The sequence below is a fragment of the Otolemur garnettii genome, unplaced genomic scaffold, assembly GCF_000181295.1.
Source record: "Otolemur garnettii isolate 467f Iridium unplaced genomic scaffold, OtoGar3 scaffold00017, whole genome shotgun sequence".
Taxonomy (NCBI): domain Eukaryota; kingdom Metazoa; phylum Chordata; class Mammalia; order Primates; family Galagidae; genus Otolemur; species Otolemur garnettii.
Window position 1 is genome coordinate 12,883,113 of NW_003852412.1, and position 15,718 is coordinate 12,898,830.

Below are 15,718 nucleotides of genomic sequence, written 5' to 3' on the forward strand. Positions count from 1 at the left end.
TTTCCACAAGGAAGGAGGAGCGAACGTGTTTATTTCCTTGGCGCAGCTGTGCAGGACTCTGGTTTGAACTGGAGGCCGGCTGGCTCGTCTTTCACACGCTGGCCCCTCTGTGTGCAAGCCCCGTCCCGAGGGCCACGGAGGAGACCCAGCAGAGGGTGGGTACATGAGTGTTACACTGCAGCCCTTTGCAGTAAATATCCTGGGAATATCTGAGTTTCATTAATGGTATTAAAATGAAGATTTCCTAAATCTGTGTCATTTCATTTCTCTACCATTATGAGACTCTAAGAGAGCTCAGCTGGGTGCAAGCGGGATTTAAAAACCAACCTGGAAAGTGGGCCTCTTATTACTCTCTTATGGGGGTGTATAAGGCTAGTGATGGCTGTCTCTGGGCAGTGGTTATGAGTTGTTTAATTTTCTATTGTTTTCTGTGTTTTTAAAGCTTGTTATAGTGACACGTATTATCTCTATTATCAGAGAAGTAATAATGGTTATTAAATGAACTATTTGAGGTGCAATGATTGATGATTTTGGTGAATTTTAGTTTGTTTGAGAATCAAAATATCTCTGCATTTTCCTGATGGCCATAAATCCCTACAGTCAGTCCCAGGCAAGTGTGAGTGGCCTTGTCTGCTTCTTGCCATTCTGGTGGTGGCTCCCATAGCAATGTGGCAAAGGTGAAGGGATGTGACTGTTATTCTACACCTTTTGAATCTACCTGCCCTCATCGATCAGCAGAGGTGATGGCCAGGGTGAACAGGCTGGCTTTTCAGCAGCCAGGAAATGAACCAATCTATACAAACTAATGGCTATTCTCTACTTGAATGAAAACAGATTTAAAAGGTTTTTAGGTGGTCACTGGAAAGGAAGATAATGCTTCAATATATTTAGCATTGGCTGGATTTTTTTTTTTTTAGTTCACAATCTACTCTGGCACCCTGGATTGAGTGCCCTGGCGTCATCATAGCTCACAGCAACCTCAAACTCTTGGGCTTAAGCAATCCCTTGCCTCAGCCTCCTAAGCTGAGGACTACAGGCACCAGCCACAACCTTTGGCTAGTTTTTCTATTTTTAGTAGAGATAGGGTCTTGCTCTTGCTCAAGCTGGTCTTGAACTCCTAAGCTCAGGCAATCCATCCACCTCAGCCTCCCAGAATACTAGGATTACAAGTATGAGCCACCCTGCCTGGCCTGGAATTTTCTTAAAAACAGTTGAGCTGTACAGGCTCAATGTCTCACCACTGTAACAACTCAACTGTAGCAGCTCAACTGTTTTTACCAAACCGTTCGGGGGAGTCAAGGCAGGAGGACCTCTGGAGCTCAGGAGTTCAAGACCAGCCTGAGCAAAAGTGAAACCTGACCTCTACTAAACATAGAAAAGTTAGCCAGGCATAGAGGCAGGTGTCTGTAGTTGTTCCAGCTACTCGAGAGGCTGAGGCAGCAGGGGCACTTGAGCCCAGGAGTCTGAGGTTGCTGTCAGCTAGGCTGACTCCATGGTACTCTAGTTTGGGCAATAGAGTGAGACTATGCCTGAAACAAACAAACAAACAAACCCCTCCCCCCAAAAAAAACAAACAAAAAAAATAACGGAGAAGTTGAGAACTTTGTGCGACAGATTTCAATTTCAGTAAGACTCTTAAGGGCAGGAGCTGTGCCTTCAATTTTATTTGTCTCATTTCTCTGGTCTCTATACCTCTTTCCTCAGCACCTGATACATGATGTGAATTGTCTAGGACAGCAGTTCTCAACCTGTGGGTCGTGACATTAGGAAGCTTGAGAACCACTGGTCTAGGAAAATCTGGCAGCCAAATCACAATTTGGGAAACCTCAATCAACGTATTTAGGTTTTGTAAATACAAAAGCCTATGTTTGTGTTTATAAAAGATTCACAGATAGGTGTGTTCAAATAGTGACTATCCCGCTGCATTTGAAATGTTTCACTCACAAATTTTGTGCTTAAGCCTATTTTGATTATAAAAACTGAGACAACTATGTAGTGCTCATTTTGCTCTCAGGCAAATGTTTCTTTGTTTTTGTTTACAAGTACTTTTTAATTAGGTGTAACAAACAAACAATAGCACGCTTACCTCAGTACACCCCTCAGCAAACACTTACATACAGTATACACACACCTGTATAAAGACCAGCCGGAGCGTGATGGATTGTAGGGCATTTTCTGAACCCCAGGAGGTTTTGTCTTGCTCCATCCCCAATCTTCCTTCCCCCAAAGAAACCACAATATTGACTTCCATTATCATCAATCAGTTTTGTCTTGCACACAGAAGTCCAATCTATAAAAGGACTAAAAGTATAGCTACTTTCGCTGTAGTAGTTTGGAGGCCCTCAACCTCATGTATGCCTTTTTCTTGGTGGTATACGCTTCTCACTTCTCAATACCGAATTTCTCTGATGCATTCCTTCCCATTGTTTGTTTATTCACATTGTGGTAAATATATATATAAACATTAAAATTTCCATAGTAACTATCTTAAGTGTACAATCTAGTGGCATAGATTACATTCACAATGTTGTACAACCATGACCCCGAACAATACAATAGCCATTGGGCTTCCCATTCCCCCCTTCCCCAGACCCTAGTAGCTTCTAATCTGCTGTCTTTATGAATTTGCCTGTTCTCCATACTTCATACAAATGGAATCACACGATACTTGTTCTTGCATTTGGCTTCTCTCACTCAGCATAATGTCTTCAAAGTTAGCCCCTGTTGCAGAATGCATCAGAATTCCCTTCCTTTCAATGGCTGAATTCATCATGCATACACCACATTTTGTTTCCCTATTTGCGTGTTGATGGATACTTGGGTTATTTCTCGGATATACTTTTTAAAAAGACATAACTATTCCTTCTTATTTTCTTGATTTAAATTCAGTTGACCCTTGAACACCATAAATTTGAACTGCCAGGGTCCACTTACATGCAGATTCCTTTCTGCTTCTGCCACCCCGGAGACAGCAAGACCAACTCTCCTCTTCCTCCTCAGCCTACCCAACATGAAGATGATGCGGGTGAAAACCTTTATGATCCACTTCCACTAAATGAATAGTGAATATGTTTTCTCTTCCTTATGATTTTCTTAGTCACATTTTATTTTCTCTAGTTTACTTTGAGAATACAGTACACAATATATATACAAAGTATGCATTAATTGACTATGTTATGTGTATCAGTAAGGCTTCTGATCAGCAGCAGGTTATTAGTAAAGTTTTTGAGGAATCAAAACTTGAATGTATATTTTTAAATGCATGGGGTGGGAGGTTGGCGCCCTTAACCTCCAAGTTGTTTGAGCATAACTACAATTTTATGCTTAGACAAAGATTGATTTTTGAAAAAACGGCAGAGGTGAAAAGCAAGTAAACCTTTTTATAATTAAGAGTGAATAAATTTTATAAACATTACCTCTGGTTATTTTAAAGTTATATTAAAGAAGATGGTTCTTTTAAAACACCCAATACGGCTCGGCGCCTATAGCTCAACCGGCTAAGGCGCCAGCCACGTACACCTAAGGGTGGCGGGTTTGAATCCCCAGCCCAGACCCGCCAAACAACAATGACGGCTGCAACCAAAAAATAGCCGGGCGTTGTGGCGGGCGCCTGTGGTCCCAGCTACTTGGGAGGCTGAGGCAGGAGACTCGCTTGAGCCCAGGAGTTGGAGGTTGCTGTGAGCTGTGATGCCATGGCACTCTCTACAAGGGCAATAAAGTGAGACTCTGTCTCTAAAAAAAAAAACCAGCCTGAGATTATGCTCAATCTTGAAGAAATATCCATTTTCTAAAAGTATAATAAAAATCACTAATTTGGGGGCTGCTTATCATATGCCAGGCATTGTATTGGGTGGTTTTTTTTTTTTTTTTTTGAGACAGAGCCTCAAGCTGTCCCCCTGGGTAGAGTGCCGTGGCATTACAGCTCATAGTAACCTCCAATTCCTGGACTTCGGCAATTCTCTTGCCTCAGCCTCCCAAGTAGCTGGGACTACAGGTGCCCGCCACAAGGCCCGGCTATCAGGCTGTTTTTTTTAGCATGGTGTTATTTCACATCCTTGTATTGGAGCTCAGTCATTTGAGAGTAAATCAACCAGCATTTACAGAACATTCAAGTGCCATGTGTAGTTCTGGCCATGAGCTACATAAGAGACTTTAGGGTTGATCTAATTCCCAGTACTGTACCAGGGAAAAACCTGAGGTGCAGAAAAATATTAAGTGATTTGTCCATGGTTACTTGTACCACAAAGTAGCAAAGTTGAATGCTTTTTCTACCATCTTTCTTCAAATAGCAACATTTGATCAATGCATGTGAACTTGCTTGGATGATCTATACCCCCGTGTGCTAATGTGCCCAGTCTCCTCTGCTGTGGTGTGACATATGTTCTCAAATATGACACCCCCTTCAAAAGGTGGGATTCTCTTCCCCTTAAGTATGGGCTAGAGGTAGTGACTTGTTTCTAAGGAATACAAAAAAGGTGGAAGTGACTGTGTACATCCTTGGAGAAGTACAGTCTTATTTACCTATTTGAATGTTGAGCTCATGACAGGCCCTGCAGCTCCCCACTTGTCCTCTTTTTCCACATGACTTGTTTTGTGGAAGTTAACTGCCATGTGTATCTAAGCAGCCCATGGAGATGCCCACAGGGCAAGGAGCTGAAGGCTCTGGCCAATAGCCTTGTGAGTCATCTCAGAAGTGGAGCCTCCAGACTCAAGTCTTCAGACAACCACAGCCCTGGCTAACTGCTTGTCTGCCATCTCATGAGTCTTCATATAACATGTGAATACATAACTATTATTGTTTAAGCTGCTGAGTCTGGGGCGATGGAGAGTACATTCTCTTACCATCTTTTTGTTTTCACTCCTACCCTTCTTTGACCTCCCTCCAATACTTTATTTTACAGTTCATGATTTTTTTTTTTTGAGACAGAGTCTCACTATGTCACCCTCTGTGGAGTGCTGTGATATCACAGCTCACAGCAACCTCAAACTCTTCGGCATAAGCAATTCTCTTGCCTCAGCCTTCCAAGTAGCTGGGACTACAGGCACCTGCCACAGCACCTGGCTATTTTTTGGTTGTAGTTGTTGCTGTTAGGCAGGGCTGGGCTCAAACCTGCCAGCTCCAGTGTATGTGGCTGGTGCCCTAGCCGCTGAGTTCATAATCTTAGAGCAATAACTGACACTTTTTTTTTTAAGCTCTGATACTTTTGCTATACATATTTCTTTAACAGCTTTATTGAAATAATTTATATACCATAAAATTGGTTGACATATTTTATTTATTTTTTAAAACTTTAAAAAAAATTTCAAATGATATGAGGGTACAAATTTTTAGGTTACATTGTTGTCAAATGTAAGGTAAAGTTAAGTCGTAGTCGAGCCCTTCATCCAAGGGGCATGCTGAACACCCTCACATTGTGCGGTTGACATATTTTAAAAATTGTGACTAAAAACCATGTGACATAACATTTGCCAATTTAATAACTTTAAAGTACAGGATTCAGCAGCATTAAATGCATTCATGGCAGTGTGCAGCCATCACCACTATCTAGTTCCAGAACATTTTCATCTCCACAGATGGAAATTCCATACCCATAGCTGTACATTTTTTAAACATAATTTTATTTTGTCCTTCAAATAAACATATAGCAACAAAAAAAATCAGTTCAAGATTAAATAAATCCTTCTTTATAGTAAACAAATTTAGAAAGAAATAACATTAATATTTCTAATGACAACATCTGAATCTTTTCACATTCTTGTGCAGAGTAAGAAAATCTAAGGAGGTACCTTCCATTATGGAGAAAAAGGAATCTCAAATAATGGGTTTTAAAAAAATTAGCCTTTAAAACTCTTTTAAGTCCATGGGATGCAGAACACCCCCACTGTACGTATGTGTAGGAATCAAAGAACTAGAATTGGGGACAGGTGTTTGGAGTGTAACAAGGAGAGCAAATAGGTGTCGTGTAGTGATGGCCTCCAGTCCTACAATAGTAATGGCTACCCACAGCCCCGGGACAGAGAGAGGCAGAAGGAACATCTGGGCTCAGTTAGTCCTTACTATCTTTCTTCCACAGGCTTCAGGGTGAGAGGTGATGGCATTCTGGCCAGCTGTCTGTCGACCCAGGAATTGGGCCCAAGGTGGTAACAGACATCATTAGTTCTAGCACCATTTCCCCCTAGTAGTCTTATTCTAATACGATATAGGTTAGTAGTGACCAGAAAATATTGCTACTGAATTGCAATACAATAGCTACTGGATGGCTATACAAGGCCTGTATTATATTTTTCAATAGTTTTAGTTTCTAATATTCTATAAAGAATAGAAATAAATATTGTTGACAAGAGAGTAACTTTGGTAGACACGGTTCTTTTTCTCCTGCCAGAGAGGGCAGCTCTGCTGGAGAGTGTCTTATGACTGCCCAGATATGCAGATTATGCTACTACCTCAGGAGAGGCAGCATGAGAACAGAATAACAACAGATGGAGGACGTGTATACTACTCCTGTATTCAGCTCCCTGAACTAGCATCTTTCATGTGAGACTTTCTCATTTACTCATTTTTCCATATTTAAAAAAAATGAATTGAGTGTCTTCTTTTTTATTTTATTTTTTTTGAGACAGAGTCTCATTATGTTGCCCTCGGTAGAGTGCTGTGGTGTCATAGCTCATAGCAACCTCTAACTCTTGGGCTTAAGTGATTCTCTTGCCTCAGCCTCCCAAGTAACTGGAACAATGTGCCCACCACAATGCTATTTTTTTTGTTGCAGTTATTATCATTGTTCAGGCAGCCTAGGCCAGGTTCGAACTGGCCAGCCTTGGTGAATGTGGCTGGCGCCATAACCACTATGCTACGGGTGCCCGAGCTGAATCAAGTGCCTTGTATGTGTACCAGACACTGTTCTAGGCATCAGCAATAAGCAGTGAAAAATAAAAAAAAAGAAAAAGTAAAAAACAGTGGAGCTAATGAAGAAAAGAGTATTGCTTTTGCACATGTTTCTCTGAGTATGACACTCTCTGGAGTTAACCTGGACTGACCTGTGCTAGTCAGATGTTAGTGGGACCGAGAAAGGCTGCAGGTCAAACTGTGCATCCTCTTTCCCTGACCCCAGCACCTCAATAAAGCAGTAGAGCAGGGAGTATGAGGAATGTGGATGTGCCCTCCTTTGCTCTACCAATGCCCAGTACTCCAGATGTTGGCCATTTCCTTCCTCAAACTGCCCGCTTCCATCATCTCAGGACAGTATCTTTTCCTTAGGTTTCTTCTCACTGCAAGGAGACTGCAGTGCAATTCTCAATACAGTACAAAAGAAAGCCACTATTATGATGATAAACTCCATGCAACTTAGGAAAAACTTCACTGGACAGATGCTGCATCCCCACCTAGCTGTCACGGTGTCCACCGTGAGCGTATTCACAGAGCGACTCAACCGTCTGCAGAGGAGGGTTCTAGCTTCAGCACAAGGGAGAAAAGAAGGCAGGGCTCAGCAGTGTTCCAGAAATCAGGGGTGCTCAGGGTGGAGAGGCACAGTGGCCTCCCCAGGTGGGACCCTTGGGGGCCAAAGGAAAGACAGGCCACTGGGGAGCTGAGGGTGGCAGGAAGTCTAGACAGAATGAGTCATGACTGGAGAATGACAATCTAGGATAAATACACATTTTTTAATTGTAAAAACCAAACCTAAGACTTAAGCATATTTCCCCGCTGACCTTAACAATGGAATGGGCCTTATGCTCTGAGATGAATGAGTTAGGGGTGAACCAAGGGAGGTCTTTCACGTGGAATGCCTGAACGTGATCTCTCAGACAAGGGGAACCCTTGACCAGCAGAACCATTAACCACTGTCTGATCCCTTCATTTGTTACAAGAAATTTGAGTCATTCCAATAAAACCAGCTATTGGCACAGGGAAATCTAATGTCTGACTTGGGAGGCAAAACAAGCCAGCTCCCCTAGCCTCCAGGACTCGATGAACTTCCTATTTCAAGTTTCCAGCTGTCTCATAGCTTAGGGGATGAACCTAGCCACCCCTGCCTCTAGACACACACCCCAGCCAAAAACAGGATTGTTCCAAATTTTATCAGCTTTATGAATGCACTAGGGTTTGAATTTAGACACCTCAGTGTGGGTTTAGGAGGAAGAGAAGGGCCAAGAGAACCCAGGTTGGGACAATGAGTGAAAGGAGAGTCATGTGAGTACAGGCCTGGAGTCCAACTTGCAACAGGAGGGTTTTCTGACCTCCCTAAGATCCTACATCCAAGGGCCCCATGCCCCTGTGGCTTTGGGATCACAGCGGGGGTCCTGTGCAGGGAAGTACACAGGCACTGAGTGTTTCTGGTAGAACTGCAGGCGGGAGAGCAGCATCAGGACGATGTGGGGATATTCCCTGGACAGGTCATATCTTTCTTCTGGGTCCTGAGCAATATCAAACAGCCAGAGGGTCTTGGTGGGTGGGTCTGATGAAGCAACCTCAGAAACATTGTACTGAGATGGTGGAGGGAACCAGTGACCACAGCCTAGCAAGGAAACAAAACAGTGTATTGACGGAGAAGCATGACACCCAGGTTCTAATTTCTAGGAAGGAGTCTGACGTTATGGCTGCTCTGGGTTGGGGATGTGACCCGTGATACTTTTTCTAGATTTGTCTCGGACTCCAACTTCTGGTGCTTTAACTAGACATGTCTCACTGCTTCACAACTAGGGACATCCGGAGTATACGTGCATGTGTGTGCATGTGAGGGGGGAGTTTTAGTTGTCAAAAGGCTTGGGGAGTGAGGTTATGCCTAGCAGTTAGTGGGGCCAGGGGCTGGGTTACGCCTAGCAGTTAGTGGGACTGGGGGCTGGGTTACACCTAGCAGTTAGTGGGACTGGGGGCTGGGGTTAGGCCTAGCAGGTAGTTGGCATGGGCCAGGGATACTAAAATGTCTTGGAATATACATGGGACAGGCTCAAACAATGAAGAATTACTGCAAATGCCAAGAACATCCCCATTATAAGAATCGTTTAATTGCCTCATAGCCCTACCCATCACACCACATCTTTTTTTTTTTTTGAGGCAAAGTCTCACTTTCTTGCCCCTGGTAGAGTGCTGTGGCATCATAGCTCACAGCAACCTCAAACTCCCAGGCTCAACCAATCCTCTTGCCTCAGCCTCTCGAATAGCTGGGACTACAGATGCCTGCCACAACACTCAGCTATTTTTTAGAGATGGGGTCTCACTCTTGCTCAGGCTGGTCTTGAACTCCTGAGCTCAGGCAACCCACCCTCCCTGGCCTTGCAGGATTATAGGTGTGAGCCACGGTGCCTGGCCACGCACCACATATTTTAAAAGTACTGAAAAGATGTCAGTTTTAGAGAATATGATTAGGGGAAGCAACCTTTTTCCCCAGCAGGGAAGTGCACAGTGCTGAGTGTTTACCAGCTGAGGGTGTAGTTCTCAGAGGTTCTCTTTGCTTGCTGAATGCACTATGCTTGGTGGGCATGCATAACTGAAATCCATACTTTCCTTGAAGCATTACAGTAGCATTTTTTCCTTACACCTCCTCTATAGCTAATCCTCAATCTTTTTGGTCACTGTTTTGAAGGGGGGAGACGGTTAGGACTGGTAGATGAAACTATTTCTCCTATCTCCTCATTCAGCAGTTCCAGAGAGACTTTTTTTTGCAAAAGGCAATTACTTTGGTGAAAATTTTCCTTGATGTTCTCTTAGGAAAGCCTATTTTCCTAAGGCCAGGACAACAGTGAAAGCTGAAGAATTGGGAACAGGCTGAATCTTACAAGTAGGAAAATAAAATCCTGAATAAATAGTGGTCTTCTTACGACACATACCAGGAGGGATAATGAAAGATTTGAAAGACAAGTTAATGTTTCAGGTTTCTGAGCAAAGTGAGGCAAGCGGGAGGGCTTAGGATCCTGGAGGAGCCAAGTACAGAGGCAAGAGAGGTGAGAAGTTAGAACAAGAGCAATAGTGTCTTCCCTTTCCAGAGGAATGGGCAAGGGAGTAGACCCCTGGGAGTACAAGCAGGCTGGAGATACTGGTCCCAGGACACGGCCCTGCCTTGTCTGCTGTGGGAGGGAAAGTATGCTGAGTAAGCTGAGCATTCTACCTGGGTAGCCCGTGAGGAGTTTCCAATTTCCATGTCTAATTGCAGCATGGACAGATGTGTTAAAGGCTGAATATCCTGGAAGAGACGAATCATCCTTTGCTGGGGTGATGCTGTTCCCAAGACCTGGGAAGAAACAGTTGGAAGAATTAGATGGCTGTTATTGGAACGTGTTGTTATAAATCAGCATTTTATGTCCTTCTTTCAGAACGGTAGCTTTTATTCAACACTGGAATGCAAATGTGTATCTTGCCACAGAAATAAATCTTTTACTAAATGTGAGCAGAAAGCTATAGTTATATGTCAGTCATAAACCACTGCAAATATAAAGGAAATCCCAAAGAGATCAGAAGTCTAATTCATCCTTAAAATCACTATGCTCTGCCAACGTACAGCTGGCCATATGCAGAACAGCATTCTTTACAGTAGTGAGGATTCATTTTTTGTGTGTTTCCTTTTTTCTGTTAAATGTTTAAATTAAATACATTTTCTGTGTATACCTGTGTATACTAGCACCTGTGTTGCTAGTATGATAGTTTATAAAATGTAAATTTTATGGAGTGTATCCCTATCTATGAGAATTCAAGGATGCTATGATAAAAAGTACATGTATTTATTTTTTTAACCATACTTACGAAATCTAAAAGTGAGCAAAGTTCAGTTAACTATTCAGACAGGATAACTATGGGGAGAAGGAGAAATTTGACATACAAATTATTGGTCGACATCATGGATTGCATTAACTTATCATTTTGAGGTTTTATATTAATCATCAGGTTTTTGAGGGGAGCAATTACTAATACCTACTCCCCTCTGGAATTTGGAACCAGTCGAGAGGTAGAGGCCAGACAGAGCAAAACTTCTGCTCTGACAAAAGAGATTGGAGAGCATGGCTTCAGATCTGAGGTAGAGAGAGCTTGCTCATAATTGATCCTTGGTTTGGCCAGGCATGGTGGCTCATGCCTGTAATCCTAGCATTCTGGGAGGCTGAGGCGAGTGGATTGCTTGAGTTCATGAGTTCAAGACCAGTTTGAGCAAGAGTTAGAACTTGTCTCTACTAAAAAGAGAAAAATTAGCCTGGTGTGGTAGCATATGCCTGTACTCATAGCTACTTGGAAGGCTGAGGCAAGACGATTGCTTGCGCCTAAGAGTTTGAGGTTGCTGTGAGCTGTGATGAAACTACGGCACTCTATCCAGGGTGACAGACTCTGTCTCAAAAAAAAAAAAGTATAAAAAAAATTGACCCTTGATTTAGAAAGACTTAGCTGTCATCATTGATCTTGATGGACATCCACTGGGCTTACAGAGTCCATGGCCCAAACAGACCAGAGTGCTGGCATGCTTCTAGGTGAAAGCTGGCTCAGAAACTAGACAGACAAAAGGGTCTGGGTTGAGATGCTCCTTCCTCCTTTTGGATAGCTCCTTCCTTGGCCTGCTGGTGTGGAGGGTGAATAGGCATAGCAAGAACGCTACTTTAGTCAAACACACTGGTGGATCCTCAAGGGTAAGGTATGGACTCTGACCTGTGCATACAGTTAAAAGCCTTGACTCGGAATCTAGCCGAATAATATTTAATCTATTTTAGGCCCACATGTATCTGTTAACTTTTCAAATATGGTCAGGGCAATCGTCTAGGAAGCACTGAGGTTGCTTAACTACCAGCCCAATCATCACCATGTGTGATACGTCTATAAAAGTGCAGATGCCATCATGGTGGTTAAACCATCTATCTGCTTTCCTTTTTGAAAGACTGAGGGTACCCTCCTCCTTGCCCAAGCAGGAATTCTGTACTTCTGGGGTTTTAATACAGGCTTTGATGAAGGAAGCACTGTCAGGAGTGGAAAAGGCAGGAAGCTCCATTATCTTGACAGCCTTTTGGAAATGACCCTGTAGAGTAGCAGTTCTCAACCTGTGGGTCATGACGCATAGGAACTGTATTAAAGGGTTAATACAGTTAATAATAGCATGGAGGCATTAGGAAGGTTGAGAACCACTGTTGTAGAGACATACTGGAGACTGAGCCAATAAACATTGGTGCTTTCTGAGCTTCGGTCTGAACAGCATCAACAACAAATCTCTAGCAGCAGAGAGGAGAATCTTTTTCACTTCTTGCTTCCCTCTTTGCTTGTGGATAATATTTTGGCTCCAATACAAATGGATGCTTCTAGTGATTGAGGTGCGTGAGGACGTCTATTGCAGGAAGTGGGTTCTTAGTATACAGACTGTGGTAAAGCTGTGAACCCTCACCAGTTTGTATGAAGGTCACGTTTTCATGCCAAAGAATGTTAAATAAAACAAGCATGTTTTGTGAACATAAACAAAAAACAAAAAGGAAATTCATCACAGTTATACTTATGTTTATATACATTTTGTTCTTAAAACAAACAGGAACATAAAATACCCAAACAGTAAGTAAGCCTAAGACTAAATAATGAAAGATACTACTATTTCAATTTTATTGTTTTCCATTTGGAGAATTGAACAAAGGGAAAATTACAAAGAATAGTACAACTCACACCCTGTGAGCCATTGCCTTCAATGAGCTGATGTTAACATTTTGATGCACTTGCCATTTTTATTTTAAATGAAAGAAATTGGACAATAAGATGAAGTCTCCTTTGCCCCCATCCTCAACCCAAGCCCCTCCCTTTGCTCCCCAGAGCATACTGCTATAACAACGTTAGTGCACCCTCCAGCCATTTTATAGTACAGTAGAATATATGTGTGCCAAGGCATTTAAAATTATAGTCTGTGCCATCGGTGGGGATGTCAGTTAGCACAGCCACTATGGAAATAGCATGAGGTTTCTCACAAAACTGAAAACAGAACTACAATATGATCCAGCAATCCTGCTATTGGGTATTTATCCAAAGAAAGGAAATCAGTACTATCTGCGTCCCCAGGTTCATTGCAACATTCACTACAGCAAGGGTATGGAATCAACCTAAGCGTCCATTAACAGGTAAATGGATAAGACAATATGGAAGATCATACAATGGAGTGTATTCACCTGAAAAAGAAAAAAAGGACTTCTGTCATTTGTAGTGACATGGATGGAACTGGAGGTCATTATGTTAAATGAAACAAGCCAGGCACTGAAAGAAAAATACAGCATGTTCCCCCTCATATGCAGGAGCTAAAAAGTGTTCTCACAGAGGAAGAGAGCAGGATGATGTTTAGTAGAGGCTGCAAAGAGTGGGGTAGGGGTGACAGGAGAGGTTGGTTGACAGGTACAAAAATACAGTCAGGTATAAGGAATAATTTCTATTATTTGATAGCACAGTGGGGTGACTGCCTGTAGTTAACAACAATTTATTGTAAGTTTCAAAATAGCTAGAGGAGAAAATTTGAAATGTTCCCAACACAAAGAAATGATAATGTTTGAGGTGCTGGATAGCCTAGTTATCCTAATTTGATCATCACACATTGAATGCATGTATCAAAGCATCACATATACCCATAAATATGTATGATTATTATATATCAATAAAAATAATATATATAAATAAAATTAAAATCCATCTGTGCGTTATGTTATACCCAGTATGCAACTTGTTTTATGATTCACTGTTGTGTGTTTAGAGCTGTGATTATGTATGTGTATATTTTCCTTTTAATTGTTTAATATTTCATTACATAAAAACATTTTATTTATCCATTCCCCTGTTGATGAGCATTCAGACTTTTTTATTTTTTGCGACAGAGTCTCACTCTGTCACCCTGGGTAGAGTGCCACGAGTGTCATAGCTCACAGCAACCTCAAACTCTTGGACTTGAGCAATGAATCCTTTTGCCTTAACCTCCTGAGTAGCTGGAACTATAGGTGTACGGAAGCATGCCTGGCTAGTTTTTCTGTTTTTAGCAGAGACAGGGGTCTCACTCTAGCTCAGGCTAGTCTCAATCTCCTGAGCTCAGGCAATCCACCTGCCTTGGCCTCCCAGAGAGTTACAGGTGTGAGCCACGAAGCCTGGTCTAGATTGTTTTAATGTTCTCTCTCTCTCTCTCTTTTTGCTATTATACACTGAAGTGAATATTGTTGTCCATGTCTCCTTGTGCAAATGTGCTGGAGTTTCTCTAGAGCATGTGTCTAGAAGTAGAGCTGCTGAGTGGCAGGGGTGCACACTTTCAAATTTACAACATATACTACTTGGCCCTCCCACTAATCATCTCCTATCCTATACCTAAAGACCTAAACATCTTTGTCTATCTGAAAATTCTGAGAGAAGCTTCATCCCCCTCCATTAAATCAGCTAGAACTTTTTCTGTGTCAATACAGGGGTTGCTTTAAAAGCTTCTTTTGTAAGACCTGTAAAGAAAAGCATACAAATCACAAGTGAGCAGCCTGATGAATGGTGAACAGCTCTAGCAACACCAGTCCAATTAAGAAACAGAGCCCTGGCCGGCACCTGTGGCTCAGTGAGTAGGGCACCGGCCCCATATACTGAGGATGGATGGTTCAAACCTGGCCCCACCCAAACTGCAACCAAAGAAAAAAAATAGCCGGGCATTCTGCCGGGCACCTGTAGTCCCAGCTACTCGGGAGGCTGAACAAGAGAATCACCTAAGCCGAAGATCTGGAGGTTGCTGTAAGCTGTGACGCCATAGCACTCTACTGAGGGCAACAAAGTGAGACTCTGTCTCTAAAAAAAAAGAAACAGGGCCCCGCTAAAACTTCAGAAACCCACGTGGGCAGCCTCCAGCAACAACTGCCCTCCTCTCCGCTATTTAACTGCGATGCTTAGAACAGCAGAGGTTATTTTTGCCTGCTTTTGAACTTAGTGTGAATGGAAGCCCGATATTACAGCACATTACTCTGATTTCTCGCTCCTTTTGATCACCGTGATGTTTGGGAGACTCATCTGTGTTGTTGGGCTTCAGCCTGTTTCTAGCATTCCACTCCTTTTCATTGCTGAATAGCATTCCATGGCTGAAAATTCTAAAACTTCTTACATTCAGTTTAAAAACCCATTTGGTATTGATTTTTATCTATGAAGTAAGGTAGAAATCGATATTCTTTTTTTCAAAATATGGTTTTCAATTGACGAGATGCCATTCATGAAAAAGACTGCCTTTTTCCTACTCATGTGTAGTGATACCTTTGTCAAAAATGATTTCCACATGGTGAGTACATGAACTGACATGCACTATGTCACATAAACAAAAAGGAAATCCATCACAGCTATACTCACGTTTATATACATTTTATTCTTAAAACAAATTGGAACATAGAATACCCAAATGGTAAGTCTAAGACGAAATGATGAAAGATACTACTATTTAAATTTTATTGTTTTTCATTTTGAGAAATTGCACTGTCTAGACTAGCACTGCCTAGTAGAACTTTCTGCAGTGCCGGAAATTTCCGCATCTGTGCTTTCCTATGCTACAGCCACTCACCACATGTGGCTATGGAGTATATCCAAGGTGGCTGGTATAACTCAGGACTGAATTTTTGAGTTAATTTAGTTTTAATTGATGGAAACTGCCACTGAAGAGACTATTCTCTCCCTATTTGATAGTCTTGGTATACTTGTCAAAATCCAATTGACCATAAATGTGAGGGTTTATTTCTTGACTCTCCATTCTATTCCATTCATTTTCATGTCCGTTCTTACACCAGC

The 15,718-nt window shown here is 42.2% G+C and overlaps 1 protein-coding gene across 1 annotated transcript in view; it reads right to left on the reverse strand.

Annotated features, from left to right (window-relative positions):
* Positions 1–8,165: 8,165 nt before the first annotated feature.
* ARSB (arylsulfatase B) overlaps positions 8,166–15,718 on the reverse strand; it is a 168,593-nt gene continuing 161,040 nt past the window's right edge. The window contains exons 7-8 of the mRNA XM_003785937.3: positions 10,101–10,223; positions 8,166–8,510 (exon numbers count right to left, since the gene is read on the reverse strand). Coding sequence (XP_003785985.1) covers positions 8,245–8,510; positions 10,101–10,223 — 389 coding nt within the window. The 3' untranslated portion in view covers positions 8,166–8,244. The remainder of the gene's footprint in view (positions 8,511–10,100; positions 10,224–15,718) is intronic.